Source organism: Haliotis rufescens, unplaced genomic scaffold, assembly GCF_023055435.1.
Source record: "Haliotis rufescens isolate VD_foot unplaced genomic scaffold, xgHalRufe1.0.p SCAF_40, whole genome shotgun sequence".
NCBI classification, from domain to species: domain Eukaryota; kingdom Metazoa; phylum Mollusca; class Gastropoda; order Lepetellida; family Haliotidae; genus Haliotis; species Haliotis rufescens.
This window is the reverse complement of record NW_025964113.1, coordinates 1,748,632-1,774,098: the sequence shown is the minus strand read 5'-3', so window position 1 is coordinate 1,774,098 and position 25,467 is coordinate 1,748,632. Positions and strand designations below refer to the sequence as shown.

The 25,467-nt window shown below is 37.3% G+C and overlaps 1 protein-coding gene across 1 annotated transcript; it reads right to left on the bottom strand.

The window, feature by feature from the left end:
• Nucleotides 1-2,888: 2,888 nt before the first annotated feature.
• On the bottom strand, nt 2,889-25,303 carry LOC124138314 (ras-related C3 botulinum toxin substrate 1). Its single transcript, XM_046504906.2, has 5 exons — nt 25,128-25,303; nt 20,630-20,701; nt 8,498-8,615; nt 8,027-8,089; nt 2,889-5,975 (listed from the first exon to the last, which is right to left on the bottom strand). The coding sequence occupies exons 1-5, from the start codon at nt 25,160-25,162 to the stop codon at nt 5,685-5,687; spliced, it is 579 nt and encodes a 192-aa protein (XP_046360862.1). The 5' UTR covers nt 25,163-25,303; the 3' UTR covers nt 2,889-5,684.
• Between the last annotated feature and the right edge of the window lie 164 nt (nt 25,304-25,467).

Sequence of the window (25,467 nt, the reverse complement as noted above, 5' to 3'; positions counted from 1 at the left end):
CAAATATGTGAAAAGATCCCTGAGTTGGTATACGATGACTTGACTGGAATTTGCAAATAACCCAGTTTTTCTCTTTCCTTCAAAATTCATGGACAAATTGATAATGCCAGTCCAGAAAATGAACCTCAAAGGGAGACAACTTTGCAGAAATTGGTTCAATATTATGACCCAAATGATGGACTATCCTTTGTCCAAGCACAAACCACTTCATCACATTACCGCCTCATGTGATAATGTTCAAACATAGTATTAAGACTACCTGTGTATTCCTTTCTTGTTTATGCCACAGTTGACCCTGTAAAACTTCTGAAAGAAAATTAGCATTTTTAATAACTAATAAAAAAACAATTTGCTTCAGCAACACACTGATTAGCCAAAAATCGTATAACTCATCTGAGAGCTAAAAAAATATGATTAACTACAAGAGACTGAACTACCCAGTAACAATTACAATAGGGATAAAAACCATGTGATTATTGCCTTTTACACCCATGGCGTACTAAATATATTGTAGTGAGTGAGTTGGGTTTTACGCCGTTTTGAACAGTATTCCAGTTATATCGCGGCGTGTCAGCTTAATGTGGGAGGAAAGCCCAAAGTGATGCAGGTCTCAGACGTTAACCACTTCAGGTGAAACCCACAAGCACGGGTATGGTGCTGACAAACCTAGAAACAGAATCGGGAGAACCGGGATTCGAACCCACAATCATAGGTTTCTGGCGTGCCCAAGGGACGCAACTCTGCACAGCGAATCGCAGCACCTCAGACGACTGGGCCATGAATATATTGTAAGGCCATGCATGTACTTTCAACTTCATAGTCCATGTGGTTTCATAGATTTAGAAAATGTACAAGTTTCACAGCATAACCTCACAACATGATCAACACATAAATCGTAGGTTCAGGCAAGTTAAGTACCAATCTTTAACATTAAAATAGTCTTACAACTGAACACTTCCCAATATACTTTACTTTGTTCATCTCTAAATTAGAAGACAGTATGTCAACTTTTGCTTCAGTCGGACTGCAGGCAATGTTTCTAAGAAGACATAAATGTGAAAGCAAGAAAAATAAAAATTATGCAATTTGTGTCCCTTTAGATGACTGAATGAAGAATTGGATCACCATGAGCTATCCCAATTTGCTGTGCAGAGTTATGTCCCTTAGGTGTGCCAGACATGGTGGTTTGAATCCGAGTTTGCCCTGACTGTGTGACTAGGTTTGTCATCACTATACCCATCTTCTTGGATTTAACCAAAGTGGTAAATGTCTAAGACAAGCATCACTTCAGGCTTTCCTCCCATATCAAGCTATCTTTCATATACTGATGGTAAAGAACAAGGGAACAATGAAAACGTATAGGGAAATATTAAAGCTGTATTGTCAGAACATTTGAAATAGGGTGCATACAATTCAACATGTCTGAATCAAATGTTTGTGTGCATCGTTTCCAACCTGTAATTGGTAGACATGGCTGGGAACTCAAGATAGCATATCATTTTACTGTGTCCAAAACTAAGTGTTCCCTTATTTATTTCAAACAGTATATAACTGAAAGCTGAATAAAGCCACACTGTCTGCCACAAGCAACAACTACACTAGGGGCTAGGTGGTCTGTGATTCCTGAGGACTCAAAGAGGGGAAAGAAGAGACCACTCAGCAGTCCCACAGTTTAGTTAGTCTTATTGTAGTAAGCCACTATCCTACACTGGCTTGAATACATAAACTGTGATTATTGCTTTCAGCAGCCTGCAGTGAACTGGCCCCGTGGGGATACCAGGTTAGCATAGTGCCCCATCAACCTCTGCTGGTCGTTAGAGGTGAACAAATGGATTGGGCGGTCATCCAAACGGATTGGTTGATTGTGTGTCTTCGTACCATGACAGCATGGATCGTTGCTCACAATATCGATCACCGATGGTCTGGTTCAGACAGTTATTTCCAGGCCGATGTAAAATAGCTGAGACTGGCGTCAAAGATCAAAATCAAATTGAATCAAAACATAGTGATTAAGCTTGAAGGTGGTCGACTGCAATGTAGAGTCCAGTCAATAACTGAATGTAAAGCAATTAGGGGACCCAACTGCCTTAGCCCCCTCACACTGCAGAGTGGCTCCATGCTGACATTGCCAACCTCTGCTTGTCTGATCCAGGCCTGAACAGACCGAACAAGCCTGCATACTGCAGTGATATAACTGAAAGCTGCTGCTAATGTGGACAACACTTTTTTCTTTTACTTACATTGAGGGGGAAGAGGTGGTCAGTGGTGCCACAGTTTACTGTGCAGAATTGCTTCCCTTAGTTGTGTCAGGATCTGATCATGTGTTTTAATCATAATCTTTGATTATGTAAGCACCATATCCATGGTTTGATTTCAACAAAGCTGTGAAAGTCTTTGACCAGCGTCACTTCAGACTTGAGTCCCACATGAAGCTGGTATGCTGTGATATAACTGAAATCCACGGTAGAAAGCTAACACATAGGTGTAATTTGTGCAATGACTGGAAGGATGTCTGACCACCCCAACTACACAACCCCATTTCTTCACTCCATTCTTGGCATGTCCCTATTACACTTGGTGAACCTACATTGCAACATGACAGAAACTCACTTTGTAAATTGTGTGATAATGCAACTCTTAGTGAATCAGCACTGATTCACATTGATAAAATTTCAGATAATTATACACAAACTTTAGTGAGTAGAGTTTTCACCTCATTATTTCATTAATATCACCAAGAAGGGCACAAAGAATGGCATTCTCACATTGTACCTATTTGGGAATTGAACTCAGGTCTTCAACATCACAAGCAAACGGTTTAACCCCTGGGCCATCCCACAGCCTAACTGACTAAATGATATGAAAAACATAATAAATTCAATAACAAGTAAAGATGAAAGATTTTTAATCAAGTTAGCATAATAGTTCCCATACAAAGACATTGAGAAGGTGTTTATACAATTTACTATGCAATTTCTTAGCAAAAATATACCATTTTGGTGACACATGTCTCCTAGCTGAATGTACAATCGTGACAATTTACACAATAAAATGATGCGTCATCGTCTACACCACTGTTAAGCTGGTAGACCTGTGTTCTACACACGGAATTGCTCATTAAGAAAAGCCACACTTCACAATCAGTAACAAAAAGTCAGCGAGGACACCAACTTGACCAAGTTAAAATCTCTGGACAAATTCAACAGATCATATATACCTAAGAACTACTAAAATCAAATCCAACAGTATTGTAGCATGTGGAAACTATTCTCCTTTTCAGAGTAACTAAGATTTATATTAGTAACCTGTTACTAACTTGAGAAGAAACTGAGTAATAGAAAATCCATCTTTTTTATATTTTGTATAAAAAAATGAGAGTATGTATACATATGATCTCAGTAACATATCTTGACCTTTTCAAAATAAAAAAGAAATATGAAGAAAAAACCGTGAGATTTTAATAAGTTCAAACTTTTCTTTTCACCATATTCAATTAGTGTTTATTATTGTATTATCACGTTCACCTTCAACTGATTCCAATAGTTTTGATTATAGTCAATCAATTTGGTCATGATAACGGTCAATATATGCGATTCTGACCTAACATATCTTCAATAGCATTATTTATATATGCTTGGATGAAAAGCTTAGGTCTGAGAGAATAATGTTTGGCACAACAGCAAACAATTTAGCAAACTTAATAGTACAGTCAAATAGTTCCACGCAATGCCTTTCTCTAGTTTCTGCATGAAATCTATCTTGTAGTGCGGACATGACATCAATACAAATAGTGACCGAGTACTATAATTCATAGATAGTACAAAGGTAAGCCTTACACTTCACAGTTCATAAAAAAGTGGCTGCAAAATACAACACACCTTTTTACCAATGTTTTAAACAGCTGCAGCAAACATCACACTTAGACAAATATTACCAAAGGAAGACCTCTACATAAATATGAGCTTACTCTGTGTTCTTTAGAAATCAGTACAACATGTACAGACCATTTCCTTCTAACACAAAATCAGTCTGTAAGTATAAACGCCAAACATTCTTTTACTTGAGACAACCTCAAATAAACCTTTAATCTGCTAAAATTATCACATTCATGGTTTAAACAGCTGCTTACACATAAAATTAACAATCACTTCCATAAATAGAAAATATACAATAATTAAACAGAAAATTGTGCTTCAAAAGTCTTTGTAAAACAAGTGGCATTGTACTTAATCCGAACTACATGTCTCTTTGTACTTCAGGAATAGTGGAATAAACATTCTTACAAACATTTGATCATACAATATTGTCCCTTTACTTCCAAACATAGAAAATTGTTCCTTCTGCACCAAACTGCAAACATTTGGTCCCTACTCCTGAAAGATGAATATTTTCAACAGAAAAAAAAGGTAACAGAATTTCTGTAATGACCACAGCATCAAGATCGAGTAATTTTCCGATAATGGTTCACAATTTCAATATAAATATATACAGCAAAAGAACAATGTCTCTCTACTCCATTGTTCATAACATCACTCAACTGGTAATAATTCAATTGATATTTTGTACTTTTAACAGGGTATCTACAATAAGCACAGTCTAAAAGCTAGAGTGATGTAGCAATATATATATACTTGCAAGACAAAATTGACACCCAAAATAGCAAAGGAGTTTGAAGTTATCAAACACTAAGTCCTGCCAAGGCAGAATGTACACAGGACAGTATAGAAGATAAAGTGTCTCAGAAGTTTCAGTTGACTGGTTTAATAGATGTTGATTATTCAACGAATGGCAAGATCTTATCAGCACAAAGTAATGCCTGAACATTGGCTCTAGTCTTGATCAAAGCAATGTTTTTTCATGGTGGTGGTACAAAAAACAATTTTAGAACTCTTCGTCTGATAACTGAAAATTAATTGCTAGATATGTGTCTAGGTATATCAACATTTTTTGCAGTTGTTGATGATAAAGCCGCAGACTAAATGGCCTCTTAAGCTAAAAAAAAGGCTTAACACAATTGATAAATAAAACTTCTCAAAAGTGGAAATGGTGAGAGAAGTCGAGATATTCACTATCTGCAAGCCTAAGATATTTCAGAAATCGGTTCTGGACATTTCAATTAAAAAAGAAGAAGTCAATCCCAGATAATATTCTAGCGATTAATTATTAGCTATTTGCTTGAAAATTACGGTTTGTTATTCCTGTAAACTGGGCAGCACAAAGCTTCCAGCCCTGATCATCTTATAAGGCACATCTCAGCTGATCCTCAATTTCACTTTCAAAATTCCATACAAGGAACCTGAAGCCAAGACTTGACAAATCATGTCCTCTAACACCGGATAACAACCTTCAGTACAGTGGCAGATAGACCCCTACTCAGTCAATAAAAAAAGAATAATTTACAAAAGGGTTGCTTTCCAAAAGGTACTACTCTATACAGCATTGGTGGACATTACACTCAGGCCCTGTACATATACATCCGTTAACACCTTTAAAACAACACTATATATAAATTTGTACACATATTCTACTATGATGGAGACGGTTACTTAAAGATCAATGTATACTGTATATTACAGGGCGATGAGAGGGGGATGTTAAGACTCAATGACAAAACCCATGCAGTGCATGATATAAAATGTATATAGCATTACATGAAAGAATTCCTTCCACAATACAAGCCCAGCTCACAAGATCCTGCACTTTCCCTTCTTCTTAGCCTTAGGTTTGGGGCACAGTACGGCTCGAATTGCCTCATCAAATACACTCTTTAGACCTTTTTGTGTAAGAGCAGAGCATTCCAAGTATTTAACAGCCCCAATCTCCTTTGCCATTGCTAGTCCCTGTGGGTAGGTGATTGGGCATAGCTTCTTCTCCCGCAGTTTCTCCACGGTCTCCTTGTCTTCTCGGAGATCCAGCTTGGTGCCCACAAGGATGATCGGAGTGTTGGGGCAGTGGTGGCTCACCTCAGGGTACCACTGGAAAAACAAATCATATTGGAGTGAAGAAAACATTTGGCGTAACCTCAGCTAGTGAGATGTCACTTGTTTGACTTCTGTTTAACGCCACACTTGGCCATATTCCAGCTATATGAAGGTGGTCTGGAAATAATCAAGTGTGGACCAGACAAACCGGCTACTGATAATATGAGCAATGATCAGGTAATGATGATACACAGTCCACAAAGTCATGGAGTCTGACCACCCAACCTATTAAGTCACCTCATACACCAAGCATAGGATACTGACAAATCAGATCTTAGTTCTCGCTACCGCCAAACAAAGATCTGAGGACATCCCATCAGGGGTCACGTCAGAAGGACCTTTCATCCGACCAATCAGAGTGTCACTTACCAGATCATGAAAGTAACATTCAGATCAGAATGTGAATTCTGATAATGCAACCTCGAAAACTTGAAGACGGGATACTCCGAACGATAGTTTTGGGTTTAACAACTGAATCCATACAATGTAGACCATCTATTAGCCATTCCAGAATGTTCTTTCGTTCAGGTTTCAAATTTCTAATCAAGAATTTGTCAAAATATATTTCGAAGCGTAGTCGCCAATTTGAAATTAGTGCCTTAAAGCAAGAGAAAGCTGTCTTCTGATTGGTTAATGTAGACTTCTTGTCAGTCCTTCTATCGGTCGGTCAGGTCGGTCTGACGTGACCCGTTATGGGATGTCCTCAGATCTTTGTTTAGCGGTAGCAAGAACTAAGATCTGATTTTAATGAGATTGGGGATACTGAAGACTTATTCCAACCCAGAATCTCCGGGGTGAGGTGACATGTTGAGTACTCTCGGCACAGCAATATTCAGGCTAACCAAAGAAATATAGCATTTGGATCCAATCCAACATGTCAACAAAACTGAACATCATTTGCACGCATATGTTTTGCACGCATATTTGTAAACTTACTATCAGCGGCACAAAATTGGTTGCATCTATATCATCTATATTTTGCTTTAAAAGGACACGCCGACCTGCTTCTCTAAATTTGTGACAACTCAACTTAATACATGTAACAACAATTAACAGTAAACATACATAAGTTACAACTGCACTTTTATCAGTAAAGATAGTAAATATCTGCTAGACTTTCGTCCATATTATTACCCACATTAATATACATCACTGCAGTATTAAAGATTTGCTAACATACATTTCTCCTTATTAGTGATGTGAGTTGTTACTGAAGTTAATATTTCTGTCCTTAACAAAATAATTATCAAAATATAATTTCCTCTTGGCACATGGGGAGCCTCCCTAAACCACCCAGTGGCCTATCCCCCCATAATGATCTACATAATTATCATTAATGATGAAAATGAGCCAATTAAAACTGAGGGCATGGATGATGGCAGATTAGGGTTGGTGTGCTTGGGAAATGTATACAGTTAAAACTGTCTAATTGGCATCTCTACACATTATCCACCACTCTCTACACCCTGTAAACCAGTGCTAAAACCCCAACCATATGAAATCTCTTTTTTCATCAAACTGTATCACTGTTGAGATAGTAAGCTGAATATTTACGACTAGAAGGATGGAAAGCGTACAAGTGTAATATCATACAATCTAAACTGGTTCCACAGCACAGAAATAAACAAGGCTATCAGTCAAACACATTCACTCACCCTGATCATGCTGAGAACTATAGCAGAACTATTTGTTTGTTGTTTGATGCCACATTTAGCAATATTCCAGCAATATGATGAATAATCAAAGAAACCAGGCATTAGGACAGCTGCATGCTGACCAGAGTGCACGAATGGTTGCCAATGCTTTAATGTCCATGTGAGAACCATCTTCAGATTACAGCAACTATACCAGGTCACCAACAGCATGCAGTCGTCCTAAAGCCTGGTTTCTCTGATTCTTCCTAAGGTTTGGCATGGCGCTAGTATCGGAACAAGGATGCTGGATCCACATATTGGGGTGGGGGAGGAGGAAGACACCAACGTCTAGGAACTGCCTGATGATACACCATGGATAAAGTGCTGGCATTTCTGTATTAGCTGCCTTACCTTTGCTCGCACATTCTCGAAACTGGCAGGACTGATAAGAGAAAAACAGATGAGGAAGACATCCTGAAAAACAACAACAGCTGGTTAGTCAGCGCTGGAATCACATACATAGAACAGTGATCTCACAAACCAATCAGAAATTAGACATTAGCTTTAATGCCATCCATGTGGGATTCATTTTAAAGGTAGAAATATTTCTTCATGCTATGACTCTATATGATTAGTGAATGATAATATAAAAAACAAAACTAGATTTTCAAAATGGCAACTAAATTACATAAAAGTCCTTGACATTTATCAGTTGACCCAGGCTTGTTGATAAGTGGCCCTTGTCTCTTAACCCTCATATAAACATGACATTACAAACAGACTGATGAGTCTTAGTGGCTGTGTGGATGATGGTAACAGTGCAATAGTCCCACTATATTATCACAGTCCGTAGAAAATGGAGTTTGTAAGGAAGGTACATACAGTCTGGGGGTATGACAAGGGTCGCAATCTGTCATAATCCTCCTGTCCAGCAGTATCCCATAATCCTAAGTTGATGGGTTTCCCATCTACCATAACATTGGCAGAGTAGTTGTCAAACCTGCAAAAAACAACAGTTCAGTCAGACATTGTTCATATCTCAACAATAGTACTGCCAAATGTCAAACCTGCAAAAAACAACAGTGCAGTCAGACATTGTTCATATCTCAACAATAGTACTGCCAAATGTCAAACCTGCAATAAACAGCAGTGCAGTCAGACATTGTTCATATCTTAACAATAGTACTGCCAAATGTCAAACCTGCAATAAACAGCAGTGCAGTCAGACATTGTTCATATCTCAACAATAGTACTGCCAAATGTCAAACCTGCAATAAACATCAGTGCAGTCAGACATTGTTCATATCTCAACAATAGTACTGCCAAATGTCAAACCTGCAATAAACAGCAGTGCAGTCAGACATTGTTCATATCTCAACAATAGTACTGCCAAATGTCAAACCTGCAATAAACAACAATAGAGTCATAGAGATTGTCCACATATCAACAATAGTACTCCCAAAACAAAACACTTGTATAGTTTGTTTTGTCCAGTAATATTAGTACCTAATATGTTAAGCTAATGTTGCCATTGTTTACAATCACTCTCATTCACACGTGTTCATTGAATAATCACTAAAATGTTGAAGTTAATAACTTAACATACTTTTTGGTATTGACATTGAAGAGTTGGAAGTCTCAACATGACGATCTCATTTCACAAAACAATCTTAACACCAGGCAATATACACTTTGTGGAACGGGGCCCTACAGTCTTCCCATGGAAGGTGACACGTGATTCACCACAAGTATCCTATCCCAGTTACTCAATGTAGAATAGTGACATGGAACACTTCCTAATCTTGGACCACAAGTTTCCTATCCCAGTTACTCAATGTAGAATAGTGACATGGAACACTTCCTACTCTTGGACCACAAGTTTCCTATCCCAGTTACTCAATGTAGAATAGTGACATGGAACACTTCCTACTCTTGGACCACAAGTTTCCTATCCCAGTTACTCAATGTAGAATAGTGACATGGAACACTTCCTACTCTTGGACCACAAGTTTCCTATCCCAGTTACTCAATGTAGAATAGTGACATGGAACACTTCCTAATCTTGGACCACAAGTTTCCTATCCCAGTTACTCAATGTAGAATAGTGACATGGAACACTTCCTAATCTTGGACCACAAGTTTCCTATCCCAGTTACTCAATGTAGAATAGTGACATGGAACACTTCCTACTCTTGGACCACAAGTTTCCTATCCCAGTTACTCAATGTAGAATAGTGACATGGAACACTTCCTAATCTTGGACCACAAGTTTCCTATCCCAGTTACTCAATGTAGAATAGTGACATGGAACACTTTCTACTCTTGGACCACAAGTTTCCTATCCAAGTTACTCAATGTAGAATAGTGACATGGAACACTTCCTACTCTTGGAGACCCATGAAGATTCCGGGGTAGAATAGGTCTTCAGCAACCCATGCTTGCCGTAAAAGGCGACTATGCTTGTCGTAAAAGGCGACTAACGGGATCGGGTGGTCAGGCTGGCTGACTTGGTCGATACATATCATCGATCCCAATTGCATGGATCGATGCTCATGATGTCAATCACTGGATTGTCTGGTCCAGACTCGATTATTTTACAGACCGCCGCAATATAGCTGGAATATTGCTGAGTGCCGGGTTAAACAAAAAACAAACAAACAAACAAACAATCCTACTCTTGGATGTCTCCAACAAACTCCAACTGGAGTAATCTTCATGTTACTCAAATCTCTTCACAATTCAGCAGGTGAAACATTTTCAAATGATTGAAACCAAAGCATGTTCCCAAAGATGGGCACAAACATAATTTGGAGAATTAACTTTCTGTCTTGTCACATGTCACATCTACAAAATGAGCTTAGTTCACCTCACCATAATCTCTTTGAAAACAATCCTTGAGTAATTCAGTCACATGACTGCTCATGTCAATAACTATGGATTCATTTATATTTCTACATGACACACTTATTGTCCAGAAACTATCCAAACTCATTTTAGCCATCATGTGACCTTTGACCTATATACTGACCACTAGTGAACTTTCATGAGCATCAGTACATAAACCAAATTTGTCATCATCCATCAAAAACTGATAGTTATTAGAAATTCAAATATGTCACCAGCACAAAGTCCGTCCAGACAACACTCGGTCTTTTACATTGTCCTTTTCTCCGAGATAACAATTTCTGACATGAAGAAAACAAAACCATTTATAAGGTATCTTAATGTTTATTGATTTCTGTACAAAATGGCCCAAATTTTAATGTCGGTCATACATATTTTTTTATGTGTCATTCAAATTCACACACAATTATTGAATGAAAAAACAAACAAGTCAGGACATTGAGTTCAGTGTTGGAAATCAATGGTATGACACTTGTATCACAATATGCTTGAGTTTCAGAAACCACTGTGGTTTAATCTTCCAAACAGCCATAAATAATAACACTTACACATTCATGGGTCAATATCTATTTGCAAAAGCAGAGTTGATCACGTTTTTCACCAAAGTAAATTGATTTTTATTCTAATTTTTATGTCCGCCAGTTTTGTAAACTAGGAAAATAAAATAAAAGGTCTAAGTAAATGGTGACAAGTGCCTGCTACCATGGTTACTCATACTTCTTCCTACAATGAATAATCTTAGCTCTATCATCATCACTCATGCATTGTCATTGCTTCCTGGGGTCAAGTTGGTCACTCAACAGCAATAACCAGTATTACATGATATTTAAGCAGGACAAATGTCAGGGGCTAAAACTGATGTATCACATCAAGGCATCACTTTTACATTTCAAATACATCATTGATAACTTGTGACATAGCGTAAGACATTTAATCATTTCTGCAGAATATGTCAGGACCATGAGAGTTGATTAACGCTTGACATGTCTGAAACATCAATGTTTATCATTCTTATGTCTACATAATGAACCATGTACTGTGATGTGGAATCAAGGTTTTCACATCTTTATATTGCAAACATTTCAAATTTTTATCCAGCTTCCAACTGAGAGCAATAAAATAAAAATACTGACATTTCAAAATTATCCTCTTTAACTGACCTGACCAAAATTTGCCAATATGCTTGTAAAACCCTGGTTTAAGACTGTAGACATCAGTATTACCTTTTATGGATACAATTTATAACAGTAACAGATTACGGTCTTATGCCACTTTTAGCAGTATTTCAGCAAACAAACAACAGGGGACAGACACCAAAAGGGGGCTTCACACATTGCACCCATAAGGGGATTGGAACCTGGGCCTACAGAATGACACAAGTCTACCCCCACCGCCTCACCTGTAAAAGTGAGTGAGTGAGTATGGTTTTATGCCGCTTTTAGCAACATTCCAGCCATATCATAGCTGGGGGACACCAGAAATGGACTTCACACATTGTACCCATGTCAGGAATCGAACCCAGGTCTTTGGCATGATGAGCGAACGCTTTAACCTATAGGCTACCTGACCGCCCCTCACCCGTAAAAGAAAAGCCAGCGATCTCTGCCTCATGTATTTGGATTCTTAGATACAAGTGCTGATAGTAGCTCCCAGACTCTGTTTTAAATATTCTAAAGAGGAAATGAAGCACCTATGTTAACGATAGTCTCTTCCTGACAAGATGATGGAAAAAACTGTGATAACATTATCGCAATATTGCAGCAAGTGTTTTCGGATATCAAACTGGGTGAAGTGTTAAACACCTGTAAGCTATCTATAATGGAGTTGGCTGGTGGTGGTGAGACCTGAAATTCAGGTGTATGGACAGTAGCACCTGGTCCAACAACATATTGGTATAGCTGGGGGCAATGTGGCTACTCAGGTGTGACGGGGAGGGAATCATAAAGTGGAAGATTGCTTTAGGGGAAGGAAAAATAAAGGGATTAGCAACTTAGCTCAAATAACACCACAAGTCATTAACTAGTTCGCATGGACCCAATTTAGGGATCTGGATCCTATTAATTTTAAGTGAATAGAAATCTGTAAAAAGATTTCAATCAATGGATCGACCAGGTATTAGGAAAGCATTGAAAGGTAATGCTCTTAAAGTATACATGCAGGAAGAAGGAAAACCTGTTTCTTTCCCTTTCTCTTGTATAACAAGACTACATAAATAACAATGTGTATGCAGTGTTCAAATTAAGAAGCAAAGGGTCCTCATCACATGTCATATACAACCCTAATGTTTGTGATAATGATATATAATTACCAAAATGTAACTGAATATAATAGCAGAAACCCTCAAGGACTCCAGACCCTAGTCTGTCTCACAGTCACCGAACCTTATTATTTTCCCTTCCGACCAGCTCTTATTGTAATGATATAGCCCTAAATGAAGCAAGTCTAGATTATCCACAGGTTCACATCTCACTAGGCCTTCTTTTAAACTTAAATGGAACTGGTTTTTTCTCTATTAAACTTACATATTTTCAGAGACTTAGCTTCTATTCAGATCCCTATAATTTCAAATTCCTATCAGTAAATGAATAAATATATCATTTTTTTAGCAAGGTATCTAAACAAGACAGGTAAGCAAGATAGTATGGTAAATACTAGTTTTAAAAAACTGGAATAAAATAAGAACTATCTACAGTTAAAACAAGCAGAGTTTATCATGATTAGTCAGACCAATACTCCAAAGCTACTGATATCAGATGAAAACATGCAGCACTATTTTGCAAAGAACAGCATCATTATGTCATCTTCAGAACATTTTTCATAACAATCAGTCTGAGTTCCAGAAAACGAACCAACCAACCTAAAACCCTGTACTATACAGAATCAAAGCTCTCTTCTACACAACAGGATCACTTCAATGTGTGTAATCCCATTACTGTCAAAACAGTCTACAGTAGGCGTATTGTTAATCATATGCTGAAGGACATTCATATCATGAGGTAATAAATCTAGTACAACTTCTCTTCCTGATCAGGGTTTTATATCCTCAACTGATAGACCCTTTCAGCATGTGTCGAAAATAATATGACATGTGGCCAAAACTCTCTCAACAAAACAACCCACTTTAAATGGTACATCAATTATTTTCTGACCAGCGAGTTCTACAGGGCAGACACTCCTAAACCTAGCCCTCAGCCCATTATGTCTGGCAGATGCCAGGAGGCCAACCAGGCGTGAACTGCCATAAACACTCACACATAAAACATTATCTTTCTACTGACAATACAAAATGTACAGAAACAAATATTTACTTTGCAAAAACTCTGAACATGCTTAAGGCCTAAAAAGAAAAACGATTGGTGAAATATCACTTTAAGCCTTATTACAGCTATTCATGGCGACTACAACAAAATGGTTTTGTCACTGTTCTCAAAAACTAGTTTGATCATATATTTTTTTCATGGTCTTTCTATTTCATTTGCAACAATAATGTATTTCTCATGTATATATTATGTTTAAAAAAGTACTGTATTCGACGTAATAAGCGTCCCGTTCTAATAAGCGCCCACGGCAAGATTTGCTAATATATTGGCTAGTGAACAATCCCAATTAGCACCCCTTCCGACCCCTTTTCGCATATAATACGCACTCGTGTGATATATGCACCCTTTATTATTGGCAATTAAATTCTGGAAAAATATATCTGTCGTACATAAACATTTCAGGCTGTCAGCATAAACCACAAAATTAATCTTTCAACTCTGTTTTTTTTTCACCCAAATAATATTCTAATAAGAGCCCCCTCTTTCTAATTTTTAGAGTACCCTGGGCGCTTATTACGTCAAATACGGTACATCAATTCAACAACATCAGCTAGTCCGGGAAATAGAAAATATAGCACCATTGTCATGCCTTTCATGTATGTAAAGGTGGCCTTGCACTGCCAGTGTGAGGGATTTCATGATTCATCAGGGTCTGAGAGGCTTCACATTCACTATAGACACGTGTCTGCAGGTCACAGGCAGGTCAATACTTCCTCCCTAGCATGTCACAGATTAGCTGGAGCAATCAACGTGGTAATTATGATGTATTTCAGAGGAGTAGGTCACTTCACCCAGTCATGCCAGTAATGGTTTCAAAGATCCAGCTTCTGTGGCAATTTACATATACCCTTGATAACAGTAGGACTTGATCTTGCTGGGTGAGATAACATGTTGTGGAGTAGGGATATTTATTATGTTTATCTTTGACAGTTGGTTATAGGGAAGGGATACATTACAAATTTTATGAGTTTTCAAAATAGGTCCATACCAAGAGTACACTTAGCTAGGCTTGTCATATAAACATGATACAGTTTCATCTACTACTCGCTATGGCAGTCACTGTTCGCAGTAAATCATTTTCAGAATACTCAATTTAAACCAGAGAGTAATGTTAGATACTGGTTCATACTGCAATTGTTGGGTACACAGTATTACCAGATAACAGACTGAATATTATACAAAGGAGTGGTGATACCATACTATATTGTCCGAGTTACGTTTATGGCAGTGACTGATGTTAGATACTGGTTCATACTGCAATCGATCGGTACACAGAATTACCAGATAACAGACTGAATATTATACAAAGGAGTGGAGATACCATACTATATTGTCTGAGTTACTGTTATGGCAGTGACTGTTTGCAGTAAATCATTTTCAGAATACTCAATTAAAACCAGGGAGTCATGTTAGATACCAGTTCATACTGTGGTACACAGTATTACCAGGTAACCATGGTAACAGACTGAATATACAACAGGAGTGCAGATACCATACTCCATTGCCTGAGTGAATACAAGCGACTACTACAAAGCCAGAACATGAACATTAGTTGTTCTTGGATAATATATTCACTCAAATCCAATCTCCAAACATCTGTCTATTGAATAAGAAGCGTGTCCGAGTTGCATTATGAAACATAATGTTCATCATCAACTGTCTTTGGACTAACATGAAATATTTGCAATGGATGACCCTATTTAGGGGTGAAATGATGGGCCAGTGCATGGTGAGTTCTCATCCAATGATACAATATATGATATGTTTTTTTCTGTATCGATACACTTGCTAATATAAATAACTCACTGTCAGTCAAATATCACAAAATGTGTTGTAATTGGCTGTTCAAGTTCACGACATGTCAGCAGCTAGTTTTTCCTTTTGAACCTGTTCTAAGATATTTCTTGTCTATAGGTTTCCATGCAATTTAACATAAATATGGATATCGCGATATGTATTGTAACATGACCTTGTATCATGATACATATCGTATCGTGAGCTTGCTGTATCATTTCACCCCTAACCCTGGGCCAAAAAAGGTTAATCATTGTTAAAAAGCCAAACCTATCATAAACTTAGCTCCTGACAAATAGACTGACAGAAAAGTCCACACACTTGTATAGATATATCATGAGAGACAGGACATAGTGCTTATGCAAGGACTTAATAACAGAAAGAAATGAGGCAAAGGAACAGGTCAACATTCAGTCATTATTTAGGTCATATCTCAAGTATATTTTGTTTTCATTAAGGAATCACATTCCCGGATGTGTCTCAACAAGTATGTTAATTCATTAAATTTGTGCTACATTATTCATATGAACTTATTTTGCAATGTTCATACAGTATGAAATTAATATAAAATCAGCAGATTACCAATATGTGAAGAGATCCTTCAAACATTTAAACACCAAGTTAAATACTAAAGTACATCATGTACATGGCGACATCAACATAAACATGATAAATAGCAGATGGCTCTGTATCCTCTTATGTTCCGTATACAAGGAAGCAAAATATGCACATGCATAGACGTCAGTTTAAGCACCAATTAACATTGAAATACTGAACATCCTTTTCCTGTATTTAATGTCTAAGACAATGCCTCCAAAATGAGGGGCTGTGGGTCAACTTGTACTGGCAATGCTTAGTATCTTGTTACAAGATCAAAGGCTTTTGTCAGATAAGGGGAAATTGCCTACTGGCATTTCTCCTTTGAAAACAATGACACTGTATGTGCATTGAGATATTTCTAACACATTTGGCCCAACAATTATGAAGCCTCATAGCCTGGGGGTGGTGGCATAACTTGTTGCTCAATCAGTAGACCTGGTAAGGCAGTAACACATTGTTCAAGTGGTAGTCATGGTAACAGTACATGATGGTGGAAGTGGTAATTAACATGAGGTGGGTGAGGTGAAATGGGGTTTAATATGGAGTTCAAAATTATTGCAGTTGTAAAGTGACGTGCATGCATGTGTGTGTGTGCGTGTGCGTGTGCGTGTGCGTGTGCTTTCACATGTCCGGATGAATACCGAATGCTAGGCTTCTTAGGTACCATGCCGCAGTTCAACATGAATATCCCACACAGACACAGTACACTGACTCCAAGCCAACCAGTCCTTGTGTTAGCCCCTTAGTGCCGAGTCCCAGGCAGAGTAACAAGTACCATAATTTAACGTCTTTTGGTATGATGCGGGTAAGGATCGAACCCATGACCTTTCCGCACTCCAAGCACATACCTTATCCATAAGACCACGGAAATCATGAAATGAGCAACATATTTCGGAACCTTGAGAGAAACATACAACAAAAGCTATGGAATAAACCAAAACAATTTCAAAATGACAAGTATAGCATCAATCTTAAACTTGAGGTTGGAACTAGGCAGATTTTCATCTATTAATTGAAATCTTAAAACCATGCAAGAAAACATGACATATTTAGTTGATAATGCATAGCCCATTACATAACAGAGCTATTACTTAACATAAGAAAATCTTCACCAACTGACAAGTTCATCATCATGATCATGTTTCAATACTCATATCACTTATTGATGCTAACAAACACTACTCTAATACCTGTACCACAACTTGATTCGTCGCAAAGAGATTGGTATGAATTGTAAAACCAATCGTGTCCCTATCTTTCGTTGAGACCTTTATGTTTATCCTTACATACTTGACAATGTTGACACAAATAAAATTTGCAACAAAACAAACACTACAAGTACAAAGTTTTTATTCCATTCTATAAACTTTGCCGACTAAAGCGACAGTTTACTCCTCTGAAAAAAGCATCAGTCATACAACCATGTTGATCCTGATAGATTTACAAACAGTACACTCTCAGTACTTCCTTACAACTGATTACAGTTGTTCAATTTATGTGAAAGGCACTCATTATCCTTCCAGCATGTTCTTAATCTAATATAGTTCCTAAGTTCAAGCAAAGAAGCAGGGGCAAAGTAAAGTGGCAACATACTATCCTGATTATTTTGATAAATTAAGTTCATCATGTGCACAGATGCAGTTGGCTTCCTGCCAAATACAGCAATATGCAAATCTGACATGAGTCAAATTATATATATATAAGCTTTCAAGATACAAAGTCCACTTAAATTGTGAACAGCCATGACTACATTCCTGGAGATCTCAAATAGTCAAATCTTTCTACAGTCTTCTCACAACTTATCTCATGAGTATTCAAACATTTCATATACAGTAAACTACGGTTACAATGAACTCAAAGAGACCACTAATTTTAGTTTGTTATAATCGTAGTTATTCATTAGCATATATAAGTTCGGCACTAAAATCCATTATTATTATTATAATTATTATTATTATTCAAAACACATACTGCCTGTAATAAACATACGAGGAAACTATCTTGGGACTGAAACATATAATTCAACACGCCATATTCTTTATAACATGTGTTGATGCTTTTCCTTATCAAAAGCAAACCAAGAATGACAAGACAAGTTTATAAATTAGTATTTAAGAATTAGTGAGTGAGTATTTTGTTTAGGTTGCTTTTAGCAATATCACCATGGGGGGGGGGGAGGGGACACCAGGAATGGGCTTCACACATTGAACTCATGTAGGGATTTGGCGTGACGAGCCAAAAACATAAACAGAAGTAACCGACAATCATAATAAAGCATTCAAACAACATAAGACCTTTACTATTACAAGTGCAATGATAAAGCATGATACACGTTACTATGATATTAGGTGGAGTTAGATATGGTATGCATCATAAATATGCACAATAAATTTTGTCAATATGGCAATCACATATAAATTGTGCGGTAAAATTACCAAACTTCCGCGGTAAATACATTACCATTTCCTCCTCAAACACCATCTTAGAATATCATCCTTAGAGAGATTACTACAAGGTACAAAAGCAACACTACATTTCATGGCGTACGTAAACTTCAATGCCCCAGTTGGCAGTGGAGGGGGCGGCAACTGAGGCGCATCATCAATCTTGCTCTACCAATCTGGATTGACACTCTTGTCATATATTTCACATAATAAATTCAATAACATAATCTTAATCCGTTTTAACCATTTCTCAATTTTTATGTGTCATCGGCAATCACGTGAGAACACTTAAGTAATATGCTGCTAGTGTGTATATGGTAAACGGCTTGCACCATTGATGAAAGGTGAGCTCGTTAATTAGGCTTGATTGGATATTGGACAGATCCAAGTCAAAACTATGATAAATATAGCATTAATTTGCAGGGACTGGAGGGTGAGTTGGCGACAACCGAGAATGCGACAAATCCAAGTTCGACTGCATTTCAAATTTAGTTTTATTGTAGGATTCATAATTAGTGTGTTTAAACTGCATGCTTGGGCATCATTCAAATGCAAAATAGATAGAAAAATCTTTGAAATAATGAAAATTAGTGAACTGATTGATAGAAAAAGGGGACCTCCACGATTTGTCTGCAATTCTGCGGTAAGTTACATTTTCTGCAAATCTTTCCGTGATCGCAGAATTGCAGAATACGTCACTGAATAAAGTTATTGACCTAACCAAAACATTCATTCTAAATTCAGAAACGAATATGCCCCTGAACCAATGTCTCTTTCATAATGGTCTCATGCAACACTAACCATGATAACATGACTTAGTCATGTTTTCCCGTTTCTTCACACTAATGAAGTACCTTAATATCATTGTTACATCCAACACATACATCCAACATTGATGCCATGCTCAGTTAAAAGTTCAAATTCCCATGCTCAGTTAAAAGTTCAAATTCCCATTCATGCTAATAACATTCTTTGTTAAGATAAAAATATTGTTTGTGTCAAGGACTTTGCAAATACATGCATCAAACCGGGCATTGACCAATGACCATGCTGGCACTAGTGAGTGAGTGAGTTGGGCTTAACGCCGCTTCTAACAGTATTCCAGTTATATCACGGCGTGTCAGCTTAATGTGGGAGGATGGCCCGGAGTGATGCAGGTCTCAGACGTTTACCACCCCTGTGAAACCCACGAGCACGGGTTTGGTGCTGACAAACATAGAAACATAATCGGGGCGAACCGGGATACGAACCCACAATCATAGGTTTCTGGCATGCCCAAGGGACGCAACTCTGCACAGCGAATCGCGGCGCCTTAGATGACTGTGCCACCCACTGACACTAGTGACAGCCATGGATTGCATTATGATACTGATTGATTGATTGGTTGGTCGGTTGTTTTATGCCGCACTCAGCAATATTCCAGCTATATGACAGCGGTCTGTAAATAATCGAGTCTGGACCAGACAATCCAGTGATTGATGTCATGGGCATCGATCAACGCAATTGGGATCAATGACATGCTTTAACCAAGTCAGCAAGCTCGACCACCCGATCCTTTTAGTCGTTTTTTACGATAAGCATAGTCGCCTCTTACGACAAGTATAGTCACCTTTTACGGCAAGCATGGGTGGCTGAGGATCTATTCCACTCCAGATCTTCATGGGAAGCATTATGTTACGGAATTGCTTTAAGCCTTGTTACATCAGTTTAATTCTGATGAATTACAAATTGACACACAATCTATGGATTATATAGGGGAATTCAAATTAATGATCAAATGAACATTTGTTTTTTTCATTATCTGCTACAAGTTGCATTTAAAATACCCTCAGGAAACCAAAAGTTACTTAAGTCTTGGCTTGATAAAAACTTGAAATACAAAAACATGAAAGAAGAGTGATAACAGAATAATTAACATATGAAGATAGGCTTTATGTAATCTGCATACTTACACTGTTGGGATGTACTCTCCTGGGAAAGCATTTGTTGTGTAGCTGATAAGGAGACATGTTTTACCAACAGCTCTGAAAAAAAGAAGGCAGAGAATTAGAATATCAACATCCAACAATGATCACCTGATGTGCTAACAATATTGAAGTAAATACACATGAATAACAACAAAACTGTCATCATGTAATCAGGGTTAATATTAATTCATATTTTCACTAGTTAGTTAAAATGATCCGCTAAAGAGTTGCCATCTACCTAATGGTTAAAAATGGTAGTCCACGACAAAAGAACACTAGTCTACCCCTTGAATTATACTACACTCATACAAGTAGACTGAATCCTGAATACTATCTCTTAGGGCTGCAACGAATACACTATGAGGCGAATATGATTTGATTCATGAATATAGGGTAACAAATACGAATATTAATTCACGAATACAATAACAAGTCAGCAGCTGATGTATTATTTGTTATATTCAGTGAAGCAATAACACCAAATTATTTTGACATGGTTTGTTAATTATTTATATATTATACATTTATATACTGCACTTATCCAGGTACTAGTATCTGCTCAGATGCAACAATGACCAGTGACCACAATACTGTTAAATTTAATATTAGAAGAGTGTTGTCTTTTGAAGAAATCTATGCATATAATATGTTCTTATGGGCATTTGTATGTAAATGCACATGCTTGCATATTCATAAATATTCGATTCTTGTGGCCACGAATAACGAATTCAATTCTTGAAAGGATATGGTTCATTTAAGCGAATATGCGAGTGAATCGTAGCACTAGCAGCCCTAATATCTCTACTCTCTATTTGAGGAGTGAGTGAGTGAGTGCATGTTGTTCAACAAAGTAGTCAACAATTTCAGCTATATCATGTATAACATGAAACCTTGTAATTTAGGAAGTTGGGATAAGGGCAATCATGGTCTGAAAACATGTACAAAGATTCCAGCCAAAAGGGTATGATTGCACGCAATTAGATGCGTCACACAGCCTGACCACTTGTTCCTTATTTAAGTAGGCTCTTGTGATAAACGTGAGGTTCTGGGGACCTATTCAGACCTGGAATCATTACAGGGGTTGTCCCAATGTACTGATGATGAAGGGAACAGCGCCTGGGTCTCAGGAAAGTGAGCATGGTTCGTGGAAGGTATAATAAGGCTACCTTTCATGCCTTACCAACCATGTTGATCATTGTTGATTGAGTGGATCAATACTGTTTCATGTCAACAGTACACCTGCAACCCCCTTGAACACACCCCCACCAACCTCTTATCATGAATGACTAGCAAATTAGAAGGTGATGTGACATTAGGTGATAATGTTAAAGTTACCAAAAGTGCGAGAAAAATAGGTAGGGGGGAACTATTCTGTCTTCGAGCCCCCACAGGGTGTTACAAATACACTGTGTTACAAATTCCACATTTGAATGAATCTATGTGATTGGGATTTATCGTAAGTATCAATCGCTACAAGTTTGGGTTAGAGGAACGGAATAATTAGATTCATATTTTTTCAGCCTTGACTGTGCTCTTGACATGATACCAGAATCAAGTTAACTTTTTATTACACTTGAAAATTAAATGACAGGATGAACCTAATGCAAGTTACTAAAGTCCAAAATACTGGCTACTTGAACTCGTAATGGTTGCTGTGACATAAACACACACCATATGGTGTTCAGGCAGTGAATGCTGCATATTTTTCTCTTCTTTGTCAAATATACCGTGACAGGTCAAACAATCTTTATCACTTCCTCATTTGTGATGCTTATCATATGTCAATCATTCAGCGTTACAATTTCGCCTTATCACCATGGCCGTGAGTAACTATACAAAGAGGAAGTAAACAAATCAGCTCCTCATACATACTCTCTATAACCTAAACCTGTACTGAAATTGTATTGTATATCTGGGGTCAGTGCAACACACTATCCCCATATATGTAATAACAATGAACATGAATGCTTTGAATATCATGAATACATCCAGTTAAGAAATAAATTCAACATTTTCCAAAAAAAAAGGTTTGTGAAAATGTATGTGCTCTGCTGGTTTGTATGACACATTAAGGTGATAACCATCATGTTTGATCATATTTTAACATCTGAACAATATACATTATTTTCTTTAGTGTAGACACATGCTAGAACAGGGATGTGAAATGTTTTAAGTTGTAGACTGGGACCATTATGTTAAACATTTAATTTTTTAAACTTTTTTTATGCCATGTTATGCTAAACCAGCGGTAGAGACTAACAGGTTTGATCCACTAGTCCTTATAATGACGCCATATAGAAAAGGGGAAAATTTCTACTAGTCCTTATGATACCTTAAACCTTAACAATTGGGCAGTTTGGAAAGGACTACAGGAGTGTGCCAAACATTAAACTGCAAACATTATGTTTATGTACTACAATCTTTTGGTGTCTGTGTGAATATTTCCTATTAGTATTTATTATGCTAGTTATCGTTACATGTACAAAACATATTCAGGTACACATACACAGACATCAACATCCTGTAAATAATTATGCACAGTCGTGTTTGGAAATAGGGGTGAAATGATACAACACATATCACAGATACATAGGTCAAGGTATGATACGTATCGAGATGCGAAACCTTTTTCTCATAAATATTTCACAGGTGTTTCAAAAGGAAAAGCTAGCTGCAGAAATGTTTGTAGTAGTTGCTATTTTAGTAGTGAATTTAAAAAAAATTACAATACAGTTTGCAACATGACTGTCAAAAACGTTGGGTGGGTGTTGGGGTCAGTAAACGAGTACCGGTAGTAAGTAACATACTTTAGCAAGTGTTTTATCTTTATCGATACAGAAAAAAACATATCGTGTATCAGGTAGTCGCATGAAACCTCACCATGCTCCAGCATGTGTCCAGTGTATCGTTTTGGTTTGATGCTAATTTTCTGCTGTATTTTCTCTATATATCATCACAATATATGTATGATGTATTTTCAAAAGGCAACTTCACACAGGCAACATAGGTTTGCAAACACAACCCAAATATGTTTGCAAACTTGTGTTTTCATCATAATGTTCATAATACAAATATATGTTGTTAATGTGGGAACTGCTAGAAGGTTTAGTGTATGATACTAACATCACTTGGTCATTGACATCAACATTGACAAAAGGATCCACTATTGTGAAATTGTTCTTAATAGAATGTTAGTTGTTACCGGTACTCTGTGTTTGTTGTTTAACACAGCACTCAACAATATTCCAGCAGCCTGTAAACATTCAAGTCTTGACCAGACAACCAATTGTGCGAAGTGATCAACGTCGTAAGGGTATGAATACACAAATTCAACTATCACAACTTAACTAAATATGCAGCAACTTTGAATTCGAATGTTAACATGTTTATTAAGTTTTGGTCAAGCTGTCATTTACTATTTTAGAAAATGTAGTGACAAGTCTAATATGTATGCGCAACTTATGTAAAATGCAACAAAAATAATAAATTAGAAATTTTTTTTTTTTAAAATTCAACCAAGTCACAGAGCCAGTGTTGACAAGCCGATCCATTTGGCACTTATAAAACCAAATGGGTTGCTGAGGACCAATTCTAACCCCAAATACCAATAGGGTAGCTGTTACTAACTTGTATGTGTATGGAATCACTCACAAAATCCCAATCAGTTGTTATTTCACACCAAGAGACTAATGACACTGACAAGACCCTGTTACTTAGAATAAGTCAAATATTAATCTGAGAAAAATTATCAGTTGATCCATGGGAGGTATACTGATAAGACAATTCGTAGACAGGTCAAATTAGTAACAAAATCTTCTTAAAAACAATGAAAATATGAGTGTCTATTTAATTATTTCTTAATAAGGGGATGATGCCTTATCAGTTATGTAGTTACATTACATATTCATGTAAGTATACCGAGCACGAAACATGTTTTTATGTGCTTCCTACATATCTGTGTTTCATGTTACTTGACTGTCTATGATCAACTTGTTGCTACCACACTATCAAACCTCTTCACAGTTCAAACAGTTAATTATCTGACATCTTCATCATTCACACATCTGACACATATAATCAACATATATTACACATAATAATTTGCACATATTATCTTGTATCATCTTCTTAAATCAAATAACAACACGCAGAATTCTACTAAATTAAGGAAGTGCCCACAACTGCAACTTCCTGTAAGCCGGCCCACAAGTAGGGCAACGCAAAATGTTGATGAAATCGTGTTGCTCCCAAAGCTCATGGCTGGACAAATTTGTTAAATTTCAAGCGAATTATCTTGCAATATCATCTGTCAGTAAATCTTGCCTGCATTTGTTAACTAATATTGAAGAATAAACGATCGACGCGCGATCGTGTACACCCATATTCAAGTTAGTCATGGAATGCCCGTTCAAAGCCATGATAAGATGGAGGAAAGTTTTGACCTGACTAGAAAATGTCGATCTCTGTTCGAAGTTGGACTTACCCGTCTCCTACGACCACACATTTGATGGCCTGCATATCTGAGAAAGTCTTTGACTTGAGTGTGTTGTTTGTTAATCGGACGGGTGTCACTAGGATCCGTGTTTAGATAGATAATTGTAACGAGAAAATGGCTGTCGCAAAGTTTTATACCCAGAGCAGAACGAGTTATAAATAGTAACGCCGAAAATAGACGCGATATGGCGGAGATCAGCGAAAATGTTCGTCGCTTACATTAAACACAAACGTAAAATGTGGTCTATTTTTATACCTCTCCACTGATAGGCCAGATCTTTATATTGTATTGCAACTGAACATAACTATACATATACACTGGGATGACT

Excerpts from the sequence above, each read along its gene's own strand:
- LOC124138314 (XM_046504906.2), bottom strand. The coding sequence starts at position 25,162 with ATGCAGGCCATCAAATGTGTGGTCGTAGGAGACGG. Across the intron at positions 8,090-8,497 it reads CCTTGTCATACCCCCAGACT|GATGTCTTCCTCATCTGTTT; the intron begins GTATGTACCTTC and ends GTTGTTTTTCAG. Across the intron at positions 5,976-8,026 it reads TCGAGAATGTGCGAGCAAAG|TGGTACCCTGAGGTGAGCCA; the intron begins GTAAGGCAGCTA and ends TTGTTTTTCCAG.